Raw genomic sequence first — 20809 nt, 5'->3', positions numbered from 1 at the left:
CGAAACGTAATGAAACCGAAAGTGTACATCTTCAAGCTAAGCAAACAAGTTGGCTGACAATAATTTTTTCCCTGTTTTTTAACTATTTCTAACTACTGGCAGTCAAAGAGTAGCGCGGCTGTAATTAAGCAGCTTACCAAGATTAATGACTATTAAATTTGTTGAAGTCAATAAAATAGGTACCTAATAACAATAAAATTGCATGTGCATGTGAATGTGAATATATTATAATTTGCATGCTTTTGCGAAAAATGAAATGTTTAAATAGAATGACGGTGTGCAAGAAACGTTGGGCGCTTGGACGTCACGTGGCGGATTCCGCATCTATTTGCATTTATAAATAAATATTTGATGGAATATACGAACTTGTTCTCACAAACTTCTTCATCGAAAACGTGATTGAAAAACTATATCATTAAATATGCTGGTCGCTGGAAAATCACTAAATGAAAATTTTGGGATTCAGCATAAAGTTAAGCCATGCAAGTCATTTTGGGTGGTGAAATTCCGCAGCGCGTTCGAATGTCACGTGATCCGATATTGTCATTAATTCTTCAAAAATTTGTTTTAGTTGTAGATTTCGGTACCTATAATAAGAGGCAAACTGAAAAAATTTTGAAAAATATTTAAGAATTTCGAGACTCAATCCATGTTGAAAATTTGGTACAGAGTTCTTTAAAGTGAAATACCTTCGGTTGCTTTCAACATAAAAAAGTAGTAATTTTTTAAGCTTTTAAGAAAAAAATGCCTCTTAAGGCAATTGTTTAAAAAAATATATAATAGGACTATGAATAAGTTCGTGCGGTTTTTTTTCGAAATTTGAAACTTTATTGACGTAAAATGGTTACAAATTTAATATTCAAAATATTGTCCATCGCTTACTACTACTTTTTCCCATCTTTCTGGCAATTCACGGATTCCCTTTGTGAAAAATTCGGTCGGTTTTGCCGCAATCCACGAATCGATCCATTTTTTGACTTCATCGTAATTACGGAAGTGCTGGTCAGCCAGGCCATGTTGCATCGATCGGAAGAGATAGTAATCGGATGGCGCAAGGTCTGGACTATACGGCGGGTGGGGTAGGACATCCCATTTGAGCGTTTCTAAGTATGTTTTGACCACTTGTGCAACATGTGGCCGAGCATTGTCATGTTGCAAAATAACTTTGTCGTGTCTATCGGCGTATTGCGGCCGTTTTTCTCGCAGTGCTCGGCTCAAACGCATCAATTGTCGTCGGTAGACATCCCCCGTAATCGTTTCATTCGGTTTCAGTAGCTCATAATACACAACACCCAGCTGGTCCCACCAGATACACAGCATAACCTTCAGGCCATGAATATTCTGCGCCGACGTCGATGTTGAAGCATGGCTAGGGTATCCATACGTTGCCCGACGTTTTGGATTGTCGTAATGGACCCACTTTTCATCGCCAGTCACAATTCGATGCAAAAAACCCTTTCTTTTGTGCCGTTGAAGCAGTTGTTCGCATGCCATAAAACGGCGTTCAACGTCTCTTGGCTTCAATTCATACGGCACCCAATGGCCTGCCTTTCGGATCATTCCCATGGCTTTTAAACGTTTGGAAATGGTTGATTGATCAACTCCCAAAGTTTTTGCAACCTCTTCTTGCGTTTGAGCCGGATCTTGATCTCGAGCAATTCCTCCAATTCGGTATCCATGAACTTTGGCGGCGCACCCTCGCGTTCTTCGTCTTCCAAGCCAAAATCACCACTTTTAAAGCGTGCAAACCACTTCTGGCACGTTCGCTCAGATAGAGCATGCTCACCATAAACTTCCACCAAGATACGATGACTTTCGGCTGCTTTTTTCTTCATATTAAAATAATGAAGAAGAATTCCCCGCAAAAACACATTATTTGGCACGAAATTCGACATTTTCAAGTGTGGTAAAAATATTGTTGTTTACGCTTCAAATAAAAAACTTATACTGACGTTTGTGCCTTACGACAGTAGCTCTCCAATGAATGTTTGGAAATGTGGATCGATGGAATAATAATCAAGTTACGCCATCTGTTGTAAAACCGCACGAACTTATAAATAGACCTATTAATATTTATTTTTTTTTTGTTCAAAATTTTGGAAATTTTTTCGTTTGTAGTTTTTGATGTAATTTTTTGATTAATAATTTTTTTTTATAAAATATGCTCTTTCAAATAATTATGTTAGAAAAAAGTATTGCTTTCTAAAGCAATTATTTAAGTAAAAACTACAATAATTTTTTTGTTAAAAATTTTTGGGATACATCTTTTTTTGTTATTTTTACAAATATTTTTATTTTTTATTTTTAAGATAAAATATGTTGGGAAACATTTTGAGGGTCCTTTTTATTATTATTGTAATAAAGCTTATTTTTTGATTTTATAAGATAAAACGTGTTTATTAAAATAACTTTTTAGAAACCAAGTCTAAAATGGTTTCTAAAGCAATTAAATATAAATTTGTTTGTTAAAAATTTTAGAGAAAAAAATATTAATAAAATTTGCTTTTTGTCTAAAATTTTTGGAGAAAATTTTGTTTTTGTCATTTATAGTATTATTTTTTCATTAAAATTTTGTTTTTTAAATTTTTGAAAATAAAATTTGACTTTTGAAATAATAAAGATAGAGAGAAAAAGCTTTCTAAGGCCTTTTGCTTTAGCCAAAAAAATTTTTTTTTTTAATTTTTGGGAACAATTTTTTTGTAAATTTTAATATCATTTTTTTATTAACAAGGCTTTTTCGAATTTTTTAAGGTAAAACATGCGCTTTAAAATAAAATAAATTAGAATAAAAAAAAATTGCTTTCTAAGGCAATTATTTAAAACAAAATATTTTTTTTCTCCAAACTCTTTTTCACCAACATGTTTAGGAAAAGTTTTTTTAAACAAAATAAGCTTTTTAAAAAATTATTTTAGAAAAAAAGGAAAAAATGCTTTCTTAAGCAATTATTTAAAAAATATATATATTTTTGTCCAAAAGTATTGGGGAAAAAATGTTTTATTAATATAAATTGTTTCTTGCCCATAAATTTTGGGAAATGTTTTTGTGCCATTTCAAGTGTAATTTTTTTCATTTAATATGATTTTTAAAATAATTATTTTAGGGCAAAAAGGAAAATCAATGATTTTTAAAGCCTTTGGCTTCTTTGGAAATCTGAGCCACTGTTTAAAAATGTGCCATTTTTTGCACTAATCAATTAAATCGTTTTATTGATTCGTAACTTAAAAAAATTACAATTAAATAACCATTTGCTTTAAAACTTTTTTCTGTGCTAAGGGAGTAAAAAAAATATCTGGCACAAGCACTACATCACTTCTGTGCGCCCACTTGCCGCCAAACGCTACACGCATTCAATGTCCAACTAAAGAGCAATTTTAATTTACTGCTTGCGAGCATAACTCATTTCGTATGCAAATTTTTTCTAATTTTCACAGCAAAGGAAATGTGCAATTTAGTAATTTCTACAACAAATCAGCACTTTTTTCGTTTGTGTTTATTTCTTTGTTTTGCGGCCGCTACAAATTGTCTTCAACAACTTTTTATGCAAAACATGCGCACACCTTTGCACACACACACACCTGCGTAGGCATACATATGTTTGCGTACCACTTTATACTTAAAATGCAAATTAGCCCACTTGTAAGCAAAGTGAATTTGTTTCATATCAAAAATGTTTATAGCGCGCATTAAGTCACACGCATTACGAGCAGAATGCAAGCGCGCGTAGTGAACGCACGAGCGGGCAGCGGTTGGCTAGGTACGCAGTACGCTTAGTGAGTTAGCAGTCATTAAATGCCGCGCGAAGCTGTCTTGCATGTAAATCAATACTATATTAATTGGGAGTTACCCTTCTATACGTTTTGTGGGAATTAAGTGTGGTGAATTGGATAAGGATAGATGAGTGTAAAAAAGAGAAATTTTGGTTATGCAATGATAATCGAGTCATATAGCTTCCCATGAGAATATAGACAAAAGCACTGAAGTACTAAAAAAGCATCGAGCAGAAAAACTACTTGCTTCGGGGAAAAAGTATGGAGAATTTAATTGCAAGTGTAGGTATTAGGGAATCACTAATTGTTTTGAAAGGCGTTGCGCCAAAATTGCAACTAGAAGGTATATAGACATTTTTTCCACCTATATAAGTACTTTTAGAATATCGCTTTTAGGGTTACTACAGGATTTTATAAGCAAACAAAAAAAATTGTTTTCAAATTTCTACCACTTAACCACTTAAAAACAAAAGACAGCTTTCCTAGGCGGCGCAATAAGATCAATTAGTCACTTAATGGATATATTAGAATACTAATGGTTATTTAGCTACCAACAACAGATTTGAAGGACGCTACTAAGCAAATATGGCCGCTACAGTCTGATAGTATTAACGAGTTCCTGTTAGTGAACTCTAGCTGTTAGGTGCAAAGAGAGTTCCAACAACAGATTTGAAGGGCGCTGCTAAGCAAATATGTCGACACCTGTCTGTTAACATTAACGCGTTCCTGTTAGTGGATTCTATTAAGCTAAATGGCTGTTAGATGTAAAGAGAGTTCCCCTTAGCAACTACAGGAATAAAAACAAAACTAAGTGGCCACTGGCAATTGCTGTTCTGTTAACTGTGTTCTGTTTAATTTTTCTTATACGCGTGAATGCAAATTTTAATCTTTTGTAATCTGTTGTCTCTTTATCTCTGCTGTCAGGTATCTGCTAGAAAAATAGAAATAATATAGAAAATAGAAATAGAAAAATAAATGCCGAAATCAGCATTCGAGGAACGCATTAAAACAGTACAAACAAATTTTACCTCTTTGATAGCAACAAAAAATGAACTATGTATATAATTCTGAAAGTACATCATGAGCGGCTTATTTTTGTAGAATAAATACGTCTCAATCCTGTTTTGCACTGGTTTAAATTTTCAAATTTTGGATTAGGAAATCTGTACATCACTTTTAGAAAGAGTTTTCGGTCGATATTTAAGTATTTTTCGAATGTTCTGCAGTATAATGCAACGAGCATTATTTTTGTGGAGCATTTTAACCCCCTAGCTGCCACTTTCACGAGTCAGTTTGGCCATTTTCATGAGTCAGTTTGACCACTTTTCTAAGAAAAGTGGAAGAAACCCTTTTTAATAAGACATTTGAGATCCCTCTTATAAAATGCACTACGAAAATATTTGTCAGAATGAATTAATTATTTTGAATATTGAATTGAGGGGGATTATCGGAGACACAAATGACGTCAATATAAGCATTTACTTGCAGTTGACAAAAGTACTACAGAAATACCCACTCATTTCTTAATCGTCATATAGAGATTTTTATAACCAATATTTGAAAATCTAATTCGTTGTATAAAAATTGCACGATCTACTCAGGATTTACTTTCAGGATTATATGATCGTCTTTCTGTGTCAAATATGCTTTTGTAAAGTGGTATTATATTTCTTTATACGCCTTTTGGAATTCAAATTGTATACTTTCGAATCTCATTTTCCAAATTGTGTTTCCTTAATTGTCTGCCATTTAGACAGCAACCACAGTAGCCAGTCGTAATTTAAATAAACATTATTACGTAATGCTGACAGCACAAAAATCAAAAAACAAGGCGCCAATAATATGAATTGCATTTTGATGCAATAATGTTGCATGTTGCAACTGAAATACTGAAATAAAAAAAAACAGCTGAAACAAATGAATCCATAAAATAAATTCGAAAGGCCTATTAAAGCCTATGAGAGGTTGATTTTCAGAGGCAGAAATTGTTATGAACTATTTCTTGTTTTTACTTTTATTTCTGTTTTTGTTTTTGTCGTCGTTAAGCTGATGACAAGACAATGAATTATTGCCATTTAAAAGGAGTTTGAAATGATTCGCAGCAAATCATAGCAAAAGTGGTGAAGCTGAAGTGTGTGATTAGTGGAGATTTGTTGTAAACTACAACGCTACGTACAACAACGTATGCCGGTATGAATACCTATTAATATAGCTTATAAATATACTATCTTTATTTATTAACGATTTAATAAATTTTTGTATTTGTGCATATGAATGCTTGCTGCAGTTGATTGACGTGTGCTATGTTTAATTTTTTCTTTTAAATTTCGGTTAGTTGTTCATCTGCTTTACAGCCATTTTCTCTCCTTCACTGGCTAATTATCTCATAACTACTAAGGTTACTTGGCTGGTTATTTCTTTGAACAAACATAATTTTCTTTTTATACGCAGTGGCGCGTAAAGGTCACCTCCATGTTGCGATTGCTGATTGCCACATGACATGCACTAACGCACATGCCCGTGTGTGAGCCCTTGAAGTTGGCTGTGGCGCAGTGCGAGTGCTTTGAGGAGTTACTAAGGCAAATGAATGAGTAAAAAAATTGGGATCGATTTATGATTAGGAAATTGGATCTATGTTACATATGTATGTGTGTGTGTAACTTGTTTAGTGCACATTGTAAATATTACTTTATGAAGTGACCCATAACGTTTACTTTGCTAAAGCTTTAGCTCTATTTAAGCAAAGTCGAAATGGAGTAATACCAAAAATACAAAAAATTGGAACGGAATTTCGTATGAATCGTATTTTGCCATTGATATGTTAATAAATAGTAATAGTCTCATATTGACTTTGAAAAACTTTTCCAAAAACAAAAGCAAAAAAAAAAAAAAAAATAATAATAATAAAAATAATAAAAAAATTATAATTATAAAAATATAGAAAAACCAATGAATTTATTTGTCTTCACAAGCGTGGCTGTAGAACTGTGTCAAGTAAATTCCAAGGCTAGGCTAGATTAGGTTAGGTTGTGGCGGTTGCCCACACTCAGGCTCATAGCTCATTGCAATGCCACATATGTCCTGATCTCCCAAAAAAATCAATTAGAACTTTTCAAAAACTTTTGCAGATCCCCGCTTTTCATATTGATAAGATCTGCCAATTCATTGAAGAATTATCTGCATGAAGTGATGAATCTTCAGCTGGATGGAGTAGAACAGTGGCACCGAAACCGCAAAATTGTCTCTTCCTCTTTTACATTTATACAGCTTCTGCAGAAATGTGTCTGCCTATCAGTAACATCACGTTATAAAAGAAATCACTACGCGAAGGGTAGCTTATTTTGGCTCAGCAGCGATTCTTCGAGTTTAGCATTGAGAGTCGGCCAAATTTTTCAGCGATTCCGCAGATGGGTTTGTTACACCATCGTTTGGTCACTATACTTCAAAATTTCTCAAAAATAAGTAGCTTTCATGTTTGTATAGGTATACCTTTGTGATTGCTTCTGTACTTTGATTGTTTTTTATGAAGTTTGTTGCCAAATCTCGCTACAATTCCGCGCGATGCCGCAATGACGAGGAACTAAACGAACCAAATTTTATGCGAAATGGTTCAGCCGTCCAGATATGCGGCATTTCATGGCCACCTTGAAGATTGCCGAGTGATTTGAACGCCTTCTGCCTGTGAGTCAAATTATTAAATTCAAAGCTATTCTTTTTTTCCCTCATACAGTGGCACTCAATCTAAACTGGAGCTTGAATACGAAAGGTAATAAGTCCTGTAGGTCTCCCTACGATGAAAGTCGGTTCAACATTACCAAAGAGTTTATTATTAAATATTCATGCAGAGTCTGAAGCGGAACTCTTGGCTTAGATGTACAAACTGGGGATACTTTGGGTTATTTCTTAGGGTTCGTAATTTTTCTGTAAAATCATTGAGACGAACGAAGGGTGGGCTGCAAGAGTAGGTATGCTTTGGAATCACTAAATGATCAGATAATGTCTCATAGAGGCTTTGAATGTGAGCTGCCACTTAGTAGTCATAGAACTGTGGTTGAGGAAGTGGGCAAATCTGGAAATAGCGAGAATTCGTAGTTTTATATGCTCGAAGATCTGCTTCGACAAACACTTCAAGAGTCCACTATTCTTTCCGGATAGTCTAGGGACTAGTCGGATATCTCAAGCTTGGCTTCAAAGCAAATATTGCTATCTTTTCGAATGGTAAGGTAACTAGTCGAGTAACATAACAGTCGATAAGCTTGGCTTATTGAACATGCGATGCTCTACAATTCTGTGGTATCTATAGAAATTTTTGAATTTAGGGCTGCGCCATACAATCTTCAGCTTTAATTAAAATGGACACGTAGACTATTTTCCACCCAACCTCTGTCTGTGTAGTGCAAAGGGTGTTCACGCAACCAGACTAGTTACGACTGTAGCGATTTCATGCCACTCACTGTAGCTGTAACTGCCTAGATCGGGAATACAATGGCGAATTGTGTAGGCCGAAATTAGAGGTTTGTGCAAAACCTAATTTAGATGATTTAACAGAGACAAATTCCATATATTTGCATTTTTATTTATTTATTTATAAAAATGACAATCTGTATTCTAGCATTTATTTAAGTTGTTCGTTAGTAAGAACGCTATGTATGAACTTACATCCCTACATATATACATATAAACATGAGTAGTACATATTTCAGTATCATAATCTTGAAATAGAGGCAACTAGCCACACCTCTCAATTCGCTTCGTTTTTATTTCATTAGAGCTAAATATATAAGCTTACTCACAATAAACTAAAATGGCAATTTACGGTAAATATGAAAGTGTTTATTACTTTGAATATACCTCAATGGACTTCTTTGCCTCATTTTCACATTAATTTTAATTTTATTACACTCATTGCCTTCGCTGGTCTATTTGTGTGCAGCACGTTTCCGTCTGTGGCAAAATGTGGTAAATTCACATGGTTAAGCACGTGAAGATTTATTTACATACATACATGTGTAAAAAACAGTGTATACAAATGGGGAAAAAACAGTGTATGTATATGGAACGAATTATAAGCTAAGCAAAATATTTAATTACGTGAATAAATTGGTTTACTTGGATTTGTTTGTTCAATGGCAAGAGATGTGAGATTATGATAAGCAAATAAAAATTAAATATCCTGAAGCCAAGGTGATTGATGTGAGCCAACTGCGGCTGGGGAAGGGTTAGAGTTAGCGAAGCGGAAGTGTGATGGATGAATGGGAGAATGGAACTAAAGTGAGAGATTGGTTGGCTGATTAAGTTATACGTTGGCATTTTTAATATTTATAGCTAGTTTGTTTTTTATCTTTTATTTTTCACATATTTATATTTTATTTTTTATCTCATTATATCTTATATCTTATATTTTATATCTTATATCTTATATCTTATATCTTATATCTTATATCTTATATCTTATATCTTATATCTTATATCTTATATCTTATATCTTATATCTTATATCTTATATCTTATATCTTATATCTTATATCTTATATCTTATATCTTATATCTTATATCTTATATCTTATATCTTATATCTTATATCTTATATCTTATATCTTATATCTTATATCTTATATCTTATATCTTATATCTTATATCTTATATCTTATATCTTATATCTTATATCTTATATCTTATATCTTAAATCTTTTATCTTATATCTTATATCTTATATCTTATATCTTATATCTTATATCTTATATCTTATATCTTATATCTTATATCTTATATCTTATATCTTATATCTTATATCTTATATCTTATATCTTATATCTTATATCTTATATCTTATATCTTATATCTTATATCTTATATCTTATATCTCATGTCTTATATCTTATATCTTATATTTCATATCTTATATCTTATATCTTATATCTTATATCTTATATCTTATATCTTATATCTTATATCTTATATCTTATATCTTATATCTTATATCTTATATCTTATATCTTATATCTTATATCTTATATCTTATATCTTATATCTTATCTCTTATATCATATATCTTATATCTTATACCTCAAAAATACCCACCACCACCATCATCATAATCATAACAGCCAAGTAAACAGAGATGTAATGAAATACTTACGTAGCGAACCTGGCGGTAGGGTGTTAAGTGTTGCGCGAGAAAAATTATGGGTGGTGACCAAACCAATGTAATGCAATAATACGTATTACCTACAATAGTCGACGACTGGCTAAGGTTGCGGTATTCAAAAAAAAAAAAATATTCCAGCAAAGATAAACTATTACAAAAATGCTGCAAAAATTATTATAAAGCAAAGCAAATGAAAAACCAAATATCTTGCAAAACCGAGCTGATAGAAAGAGGAACAAAAAAAAACATGAATTTATGTGTGAAAAAGCTACAAGTCGCAGATATGTTGCAAGGTTACCATCAGTACAATGAAGTAATGGGAGATGAAATGAGGCGGAATGAAGTGAAGAGAAGCCGTGCGACGTGATATGAGATCAGCGGGGATATGTAAAGCGGTAGTCAGTCAGTCAACCTCTCAACAGCAGAAAAAAAAGAATTGAGTGAGTGAGCAAAATGGCCACAATATTCGCACGTAACAAATGTGTGGCAGCCACAGCCTCAGACCCAGTCACAATCGCCTCAATGAAATCGCAATGAATTGTGTGACACTTTGCGAGCCGTAAAAAATGCTAATTGCATATTGTTTAATAGCAAATATTTAAAAACAAAATGCGCCAAGAAAAAAAATGAACAGAAAAAAAAACAAAAACAATAAACTCAAACACATTTATTAAGCTCGTTTATAATTAGCTGAAATTATGGCAGCCAACCAGTTCGTGCAACAATTGCTGGAAGTGAGCAATTTACGCAAAGCAAATTTCGAGCAGCAAAAAAATGCAAAAAAAAAGCGCAGTCTCTTTTCCAAGCTACAAAGTACGAGATATGTATGTACGCGGTGTGTGTGGAAATTTTTTTACTTGTTCGCACATGAAATATGATCAACCAAAGTGTAGTTATAAGAAATTTAAAATATTTGCTTCAAAACATAGAAGAATTAATAACAATAAGTATGTCTGTAGTAAAGCAGCAAAAAGTTGGCAAAAAACAAAAACAAAAAAAATATTAAAATAAGTGTACGGCAATTTGGTCAAGGTGTTGCCGAACTAGCTCTAATGTCACAACATTTTTGCTTCGTTTTTTTTTTTTTTTTTTTTTTTTGGTGTTTGTTATCACATTTCTGCTACATATTTTGCACAATTTTCTTTTGTTACTTATTTTGCTGCGCATACGTTTGTTTGATGGTCAGTAACCCACAACATATTCGCTTGTTTGCTGTATGTGCAATGCGGCGGCCAAATATGTATGAAATTTTGTTTTGACCGCCATGGGGTCATGGTAATGACAGTGGCTCTGTCACTGACGTTGGCGTTAGCTTGAAATTTCTATACTTCTTTTTGTAATTTTAATTGGGCAATTGAGCATAAATGTTAGTGTATGACTCAAGTGCAGGAACAGCAGCGAAAATATGGTAATTTTTGTTTTTTTTATTTAATTTATGAATTGAAAAAATTTCATTAAGAAGATTGCATTAACAAATGCTGGTAAAAGACATATATATATTGGTCTGAAATTTCTTGACCCTTATTTGCCAATTATAAAAATTTTAAAATATGTGCTTTGAATGAAAAAAAAGTGTTAAGAAATTTGTTAGGAAAAAAGTGTTGAAAAAATCCAAAACTTTCATTTTCTAGAAATTTCGAAAACTTTCTATGTTAATTTTTTTAAGGATTTCAAGAGGTAAGTAGGAGTTCAAATACAACAGGTAATGATAAAATATCTCAAACCAATTTGTTTAATAAATGTAAAATTCTTTCTAATATATTAAAAACGTAATTTACTTACTGATTTAAAGAAGATTAAAAAAATCTTTCAATATAAAAAAAATATAATAACAAAATTTTCAAAATATTTCAAAATGGCTTGATTCTTTGTTGCAATTCTTTTAGTAACTTTCTGCAGGAACCACATTTTTTTTTAAATTAAGGGGGGGGGGCAAGGGTTTGCACTTTAAAAAATCGATTTTTTTGTCTTATCTTATGGTTTAACATTTCAAGAATATATTCCCAAAATTTTAAGCTGATCTGAGGATCGAAAGTCGGTGATCGCCGCCATTTAAAAACTATTTGACCGATTCATTCCAAACTTGGTACACATTTTCTTCATATAAAATTCCTCCCCCCAACGTTTAGTTTATATTTTTTGTTTTGTCATAAAGGGGGTTTCCCGCCCCCGAAATGACGGAAATTTTCGTTGAAAATAGAAGTTTTCACTTTAGACCGCCACCAAAAATAGGTTTTAGTTTCAGATAATTTCCGACCGAGATACAGTGATCACTGCAAAATGTTTTTTTTAAGACGTTCCGGGCATGGTCTGTCACCGGCTTATTTTTAAGTATTTCCGCATGAATATTACAGAATATAGTTAAAAGTATGCTTAATCATGTGCAAAAAGTTTTAATAAAATTGCCCAATCCATATTTAAGAAAAAAATTCCCAAAAATAGTGTTTTTTCCGCTGAAACCCTTAAAATAATTTCAATTAGAAAAGTAATTTACTACCAATCTAAAATTTGCCCTTTTTTTCATTTTAAAAAATTCGAAATTCTTTCAATATAAAAAAAAACATATGTTATGCAAGAAATTTGAAAATTCCTTGCAATTTTCTTACTATTCTTTTAGTAATTTTCTTTGAGTAGCTGCAGGGGTCACAAAACAAATTTTGTTTTTAATCAAACATTTTTTTCTCAACTTAGTTTTAACTGAAATTTTATTTTTGTTTAAAAAATTTTTTTTAATAATTTTTATATTGCCAGAAATGTGGTAAAAATTTGACGGATTGAGCAGATGAATAATTTAAATACAGCAAGTACCGAGAAAATATGTTAAGTTAATTGGTTTATGAAAGTTAAAATTTCTTTAAAAAATAATATATTTCCATTTAAAATTTTTCATTAAAGTTGGAAATTCTCCAATTTAAAATTTGCATTGAAGTTATGGAGAAAAACCAATATTATAAATGAAATTAAATATGTGAAAGTTCTGGATATATATTGTATAAAAAATTATTTTTTGCTTTTACGCACTAATAGAAAGTGGTGCAAAATAAGTCATCCAATGCTGCTGGACATCTTTATTCTATCCAATCTAATCCACTCAATTGCTTGTCTGCTTATATATAGCAGCTGTCTAGTTTCCAAGTGTCAAATTGCAAAAATTATGAACCTTACGATGAGATGATTAATTTTGTGCCACTTTGTAAATCCAATAAACATACGAAAATGAGCAATTAAAAAAAATTTTCCAATATGGGATTTTTCTTTTCTTATACAACTTTACATTCTCATTAACCCCTTTCTGACATTTTTAGACTTTTTCATAAAGACGAATAAAAAATAATAACTCAAAAGTATGCCTTAAATTCAAAAAAACTCAGTTATACTGCGTGGCGTGCATATTTTTTTCAGATTTCCTTGAAATATAATCTTTGCTTGTCACTTTTAATTGTTGTACGAGTTATCTAAAATTTTCGTTTTTTCTTCAATATTTTTGATTATTTATCTCTACTAATTATATCAATGACCTTTTGTCTCTGCGCTCGCATCGCACAAATAATTAGAGCGACAGGCTGAAAAACATTAACAAATGCCAACAAACAACCCATGCGAGTATAATTATGTGCACAGAAATGTTTTAATTTACGAAATATCTGATAGCTATGTGTTTGTTGTAATGCCACTGCTGCAAGCCAAAGCTTTGTCGAACTGCTGTCAGACCAGCATCATTAAAAGCGATCAAGCCACCAAGTGCTGGCCGACACATCCCACATATATACATATGTGTATGGACATGCATATGCACATGTATGTTTGTATAGAAATTTATATTCATACACACATTCATATGTTTGTTGCTTTTGTTTTGTTCGCAATTAAAGCGAGGAGCTATGTATGTACACATGTCACAATGTAGGCGATCGTGCAATTTGTTTAGCTGGCGGCTTTATTGATTAGAAGTTGGGGAATGATGCAAGTTCATTGAGTTAAGCTACTGAGAAATTTTTTCTGCTATTTTTCGGCTCCGGCCTCTTTCCCAACCGCATCGTGGCTGATTAAGCAATTCAGGACTGTAGTGCCTACATTCGCACTCTTGGGATACTTAATTTAGATTTAATGAAATAATTCTAGAAATGAGAAGGTGAGAAGATAGTCAGAGGGTTCCTTGATGACCCCAAATGGACAATAGGCCTCAGCGTCAATTGGATTGATAAAGCGTCGCATTTACTTCTACTGCAATCCCATCATCCCATCACCAGCAATTAAGTCAAGGATGGCGTAGCATATTAGGCTGTAGAATCACCAAACTCATATGTACCCAAAACAAGTTTAAGAAAATTTCTGGTCTGTTACCTAGGGCAGGCCTGGCGGTGCGAAGCTCGTTGACATTATTAATTAACACTTACCTATTGGCACTCATGCCAGAAAGCAAGACATACATATCTCACAATGATATTGAGAAGCTGTTTGGCTGGAAATGTACAACTGAGACCTTTTTTATGTGCAACTCATCTTCATTGAGGAAATGAGGGTCCATTATGAGAGCGTTTGAACACAATCTTCAGGTATGTAACCTCAACTTGACTTTTCCAATAAAATGAATTAATTTGAGAAGCGAGCTACTGTTTTTCTACTTTTCAAAATAAGAATAGGTAATACTTTTTGAAGATTTGAAAATTTAGTGTTTTAGGTATTTTGTGCCTACAGACCGGCTTCTTCGTTTAACAATTTCTTTCTTCGGCTGAATTTTTCTTATTTTATTGTTTGTGATTTTTCAAGGCATTTTGTGCCTTTGGAATTTTTGAAAAAGTTTTTCTTTATAATTCTTATTTTATTGCATTTTCGTTAAAATTTTGAAAACAATTTTGTTTAACAATTTCTTTCTTTGGCTGATTTTTTGAAATCTTATTGTTTGTTATTTTTCAAGGCCTCTTGTGCCTTTGGAATTCTCGAAAAAGTTTTTATTTCAATTTTTATTTGTATACAGGTTTCGTAAAAAAAATGTTGAATTAAATTGAATTAAATATTTTTAATTTTAAAATTTAGTTTCCTTTATGATTTTCTGTAGTGTTTTGAACTACTATAACTTTTTAAAAGTGGTTTCTGCCTTTTTGTTAAAATTTTTAAATACAGTTTTTTTTTTAGTTTCTAAAATATTTCGTAATACTAGAAATGTTTAAAAGCTTTTGCTGCCTACATCATTTTTTTAGCTTTTTTCGTAGTTCGTTTTGTTAAAATTTTTTTCTTTTCGACTTTTTATGTTTGAATGTTTAAAAAGTTTTTCTTTGGCTGAACTTTTTTGACTTCATTTTTTGTGATTTTCTCGGTCATTGTACGCCTTTGAAATGTTTCAAAATTTTTTTAAATTTTAACATGTGTAAAGTTTTTATTAAACAAATTGTTTTACCTAGTATTTAATAAAATTTATAAATTTATTTTTCATTTTGATTTCCTGTATTTGTTTTACTAGTTGAATTTTTCAAAATTTAATCAATATTTATTTTTACAAAATGACGTAAAGGTAATCCCCATGTCGGAATTGGATGTTTAATTTTGCGCCATCTTGTACAAGTATTCAATTTTTTCTAAACCAACTTAAATGCTTTTGATTTTCTGAGGCATTTTGCACCTTCAAGGTTTTTAAATTGTGGTTCGAAATATCAATTTAAATTTGCAGTTTTTGCAATATTCAAATTATTTTAAAACTCAAAGTAAAAATTATTAATATTCAAATTAGTTTTAAAACTCGAAGTAAAAATCAGCTCTAGTTACAATTTTTTTTATTTTTTCAATGAGTTCATTGAACTTCTAACACTATTAAGAAATTTTGTGAATACGACGCTTTATGTTTCTATGCAAGCCTTATTAATTTTTATTTGTGTGCTATTTATTTTCTCTACTTTTATTTATTTACTTTAAAAGTTTAAAGAATCTTTGTTATGCATGTTTCAAGTCAAAAACAAAAAAGCATTGCTTTGTAGTTTTTGCCCTTTGTTAGGCTTCTTATTTGCTGTCTTATATTTGCAGTTTTTGCTGCCACTTTTTTCATGATTCTTGTGCGTCATATTCTGCTGCATAAATTTTCAGCCATTTTTGTTTCCAATTTTAATTCTTAAATTTTTATTTCTTTTCCAGTTACAAACTCCACTCTAACGAGCAATATATGTTTGTATGTATCTAAACAATTAACGCGCTATTAGATGAAGTAAAAAACGACTGAGAAATAAATGTGCATTACAAAATCAGTGTCGCTACAAGTCTACCGAAGCACAGTAAAAAAAAAATCGTAGCACATAAAAAACTACAAAAATTATAACAATACATTGTTTTATTTATTTTTGGTTGTTCAAGTTACCTTGTGGCGAAATTAGCAAGCCAAACAAATCAATTTGCAACACTGCACCAGTGAAACAGCAGCTTGAATTAGCACAGGTTTATTGCTCAAGCCTTTTGTTTGACTTTCAGCAACTTCTTGGGCAGTACACACTTGCCAACATATGCATGTATTTGTGTATGAGTGCGGGGTTTAGTATTTAGAGTATTTATTTTTACAATTAATTTTTTTTTTCATTTAATAATAAACATTTTAGCTACAAATGCGTGGAGCTTGTGGGTAAGCGCCTGATAGCTGGGCTCCAAGTTAGTACAAGTTTACAATAATTTGAACAGCAGGTTTTTGGAAACTGCGGGCTGTCTCTTATTTTTACATCATTATTAATGAAGATTTTGACTTTTCAGAGGTCATTCATTTAAGTTTTTGTAAATAATCAATCAATAGTCATATTTCGGTAACCACTTTCAGTTTTCAATTTAAATGTTTGCTGGCTATGCTAAGTAACTAGGAAGTGGTATTGCTCTTTCCTATTTGGGGTTTCAGAAGGCAAGAAAAAAATATGGCATTGAATCTGCGGGTTTATTCAGTTGTGTACTAAACTATCTCTTTTACTATTGCTTATATATAGTACACCTCCCCCGAATTTATTATCAAATCACCACCTAGTGAATTATTCACTTTTTAATTGAAATTAGTTTTTTGTTTTTATGAGGGCTATAAATAACTTAGTTCTGAAACTCTCTTTAAAAACCTCTCGTGATTTTTTCGATTAAGAGTTTTAATTTATCCCATATATTTTTTAAAATACCACAATTTATCTCTTATTCCTGCGGTTTATACAGAAATTTGTTTCGCACTTACCATTATTAAATCACCAGTCTCCAAGTGACGGCGCATTAATATGGCCGCCATGTTGGTTTCGTCTTGGTAGACTTGACCAATTTGATCGCTGGATTGAGCATCCTGAAATGAGACAAACAAAAATTTTTTTTTTGTAGTTATAGTTAAATTCAAGAATTATTCAAAACTGTACGTTACTAAAAGGTATGTAAATATCCTAAATAATATTAAAATTGAATAATTAAAGTTTTTATATTCCTAGCCAACAGGAATTTTTATATTCGCAAACACATATAAACTAAAGGGTTTTCCAATAACAGGTGTATTTATCGCTATCGAGAGATGATTAACGATTTTTTATGACCGGAATTGGATGGTATTGATCTAGACAGCATTTGTTTCTAACAAGATGGCACTACGTGTCCCACAAGCAACGAAATCATTGACCTTTTACGGGAAAAGTTTCCGGACCATGTTATCTCTCGAAGAGGTGATCACAATTGGCCACCGAGATCTTGTGATTTAACACCTTGTGACTTTGTTCTTTCGGCCCACGTGAAAGAGAAAGTCTACGCCAACAGCCCAGGGTCGATTCAAGACCTCACAGGTGGAGTTCGTGAGGCTATCGAGGACATAGGACAGCCACTTTGCAATTTGGTTATGGAAAATTTCATGAAAAGGATATTGTCATGTAAGCGTGGTCGTGCTGGTCATTTGCCTGATGTTATTTTCCACTATTAACGGCATACCTTCCTCTTTATAATGAAATAAACATCCGATCTTTTATATTAAAAAATAGCTTTTTTCTTTGAACATCAAAATAACACCTCTTATTTGAAACCCTTTAGCGGCTATGCCTACAGAACCTATGCACTTCCTTGGAGTATATTCCCTGGCTAGCAAGATGATAATCCAGTCTATAATACTTTGTGAGATTTCCTGTGATTATTCTAAGAATATTTTCATTTCATTTCTTTAAATCGCTTTAGGTTAAAGCTGCCTATCATTGACTTTGATTGCAATAAACCCAGTAGATTGTCTCAGTATTATGTTCTTTGTTTTTTACTACATTATGAATATGAGAGCAGAGGCTACTATTTACTAGACCACAAAATCACCTGTGCCCATAAATGGGGAGGCCACCCCTTTCCTGGCTAAATTATCTGCCATTTTTTTCCCAATACCCGTAGAATACCTATACTCGTATAAGTGATTGTTGTGGCCTAAGAATTCGAGCACGAGCTTTGATGCAGTAAAATGACGGCAGTAAGTAATAGTTTCTGGATCGACTTTGTCGTAGCAGATTCTGCAAAAGCTATTGGAGGGACTCTTAGTCATTTAGCTTGATTTCCAATGCCTGCCCTATTCTCATGTTCTATTCCGACCATATAGGATCCTGTGTTGTAGATACCAATACATTTTTCCTTCGCTTACACTTCTTTTAGGAGAACTGGTGAGCCTGATTCTCATCTTGTAGGAAGCTACGGGGTGGTCTAACCTCTTACAGGTCAGTGAAAGTGATGTGAAAATAGCTTTATTTGCAAGCTTGTTCTACCTTCTCGATGCCTAGTACGTTACAGTGTGCCAGTACAATACTTATTTAGAAATCGGACTGCGCGAACTGATAGGCGGTCGTGTTAAGGGGTAATCAGCAGTTCATTGCTGATGCTGAATTGATCGTGACAAAGGCAAGTGTCGTGAGGACAGCTTGGCCGTCTAAGAAAATGCAGATTTTTATGTTGTAACAACAGTTAGTAGAGCCTCAATTAAGAAGAATAAGAACAACAGTTAGCTAGCTGTAGGCCGCTAACAGTCTCATCCCTTGCTACTGGTTCGACTTCGAATAAGCTGCAGTGTTCTGGAAGGCGATATGATGCTAAGGGATATATTGTTTGGATCTGTAGACTTTTCAGTTGCTTTTCTTCTTAACTTAGATTCATAGATAATAGACGTTGGATCCCCGAATTTCTTCGCTCCTTTACTCTCTAATGGGTATACTTTTTAATACTAAGAGAAAATACATGAAGTGGTACATTATGTAGAACACATGGTAGGAAATGCCCTCCAATGAAAAAATGTGTGCTAATTTAAGGATAACTTTTGAAAATATAGTTTTTAACTTTTTCAAAATTTGGGATTTTAGGAAACTAAAAAAAATTATTTGAAGCTTCTGCTATTTTATGTCACATCTGCCATTCAATTATTGAAAAATGTTCAATAAGTTTGCACATCAAATATCTACCTACCATATAATTGTTGCTAAAATACCAAAGATGAAGTTATTGAATTAGTTGGTAAAGAAATAAGAATTTTATTGATTTTTGGTCCAACTCCTTGACAGCTAGCTTGTCTCAAATAAATAATTTTTCGCAATAAATGTAAAAAAAATTAAATAAAAAACCTAAAAAAAAATTGTTTTATTCAGAATCTAAATTTACAATTTATTTTTTACGCATTACATTTTTAACTTTTATTTTTACGTAATAGTTTAGACCTATAATAACAATAATAATAATTTGAATTTTTAATGCCTCCATTAAGATGATAACGCATTTGTGTGAGTACTGCTCGCAACATTTCTGTTCTATAATTTATTCTACTTTTATTGAGTAAGCATGAGCTTAATGCTTTTTAGCCCCTCGAAGTGATTTAATCCACGCAAAGTGCTAATTTTTCATAACCGCATTTGGCACGCATTGCAATCAAATTCCGCACATAAATCAATTTTTACAACACAGATAGAGTAGATGTATGTGTATGTGTGCACTTGTTTATCTGATGTTGTAGTTGGGCAAAAATTATCGCACCAAATGAAACATAGATATAATAAAACTGCGAGCATTAAATAAACGGTAATGCAATTTGCTGTAGCCACCCCTTATGAACAAGCGGTCAGCACAAATTACTAGCAGAGAACTACTAAGTGCTGAAAATGCCCGCCCAACAAGTGTTATGTATTTTACCACTTTTCAATGCCATTTCGAAGAGCATAAATCAATATCGGAAAAAATAATAAAAAAACAAATTAAAAAATAAATAAAAAACTGAAAAAAGTAAAAATATGGCAATATTATTAATAAAGGTGCACGAAAATGGATTGAGCGCTGTTAAGCAGCAATGAGTTATCATTGGAGCGGGCATGAAGCGAAAGAATTATTCGAAAAATATGCAGCGAACGGAAACCGTAATTCGAAATTAATATTAAAACGAAAATTTTTAATTTTCTAGAAAATTTTTTAGATCGATAAATTATTTAGTTTTATTTAAGGCGTTCGAAATAGAAAATTCTAAAATTATTTCAAAAATTATTGTAATTAAACTCATCAATTTTTCAATGTTTTTTTAAAGTGTTTAAATAGAAAAAATAATTTAGAAAAGGTAAAGAGTCTTTTGAAATGCTGTATGTAAATAATATTACATTTTTTATATTTTAGTATTTATATTTAGTATTTAAATATTTTAATAATTCGTAATCAATTTCTATAATTTATTTTGAAATTTATTTTAATTTTTTTTTTAAGTTTTTATTATGTTTTTATTTATTTTTTTTTTTTTAAGTCTTATCCAGGGTAGAAATTCATATCTGGTAGAGTATGGGAATTATGAAAATGAAAATAAAAAAAAAATATTTTTTTGTGAAAAATAAACCTAAAATACTTTTTTTAATTAACAAAAAAAATTTAAAAATTGTTGTTAATTTATCACTTTATTATAAGCTTTATTAAATA

At 31.8% G+C, this 20809-nt stretch overlaps 1 protein-coding gene across 8 annotated transcripts in view; it reads right to left on the bottom strand.

The window, feature by feature from the left end:
* The window catches only part of LOC128868400 (venom metalloproteinase 3), a 247771-nt gene that overhangs the window by 100837 nt on the left and 126125 nt on the right, over positions 1-20809 (bottom strand). For all 8 annotated transcript variants that reach the window (XR_008455111.1, XR_008455109.1, XR_008455110.1 and 5 more), the window contains exon 5: positions 17103-17204. Coding sequence is in view for 5 of the 8 variants with exons in the window: in XM_054110447.1 (XP_053966422.1) it covers positions 17103-17204 (102 nt within the window). In the remaining 3 variants the exon portion in view is untranslated. The remainder of the gene's footprint in view (positions 1-17102; positions 17205-20809) is intronic.

The sequence above is a fragment of the Anastrepha ludens genome, chromosome 6 (genome assembly GCF_028408465.1).
Source record: "Anastrepha ludens isolate Willacy chromosome 6, idAnaLude1.1, whole genome shotgun sequence".
NCBI classification, from domain to species: domain Eukaryota; kingdom Metazoa; phylum Arthropoda; class Insecta; order Diptera; family Tephritidae; genus Anastrepha; species Anastrepha ludens.
This window is presented reverse-complemented; position numbering and strand designations above follow the sequence as displayed.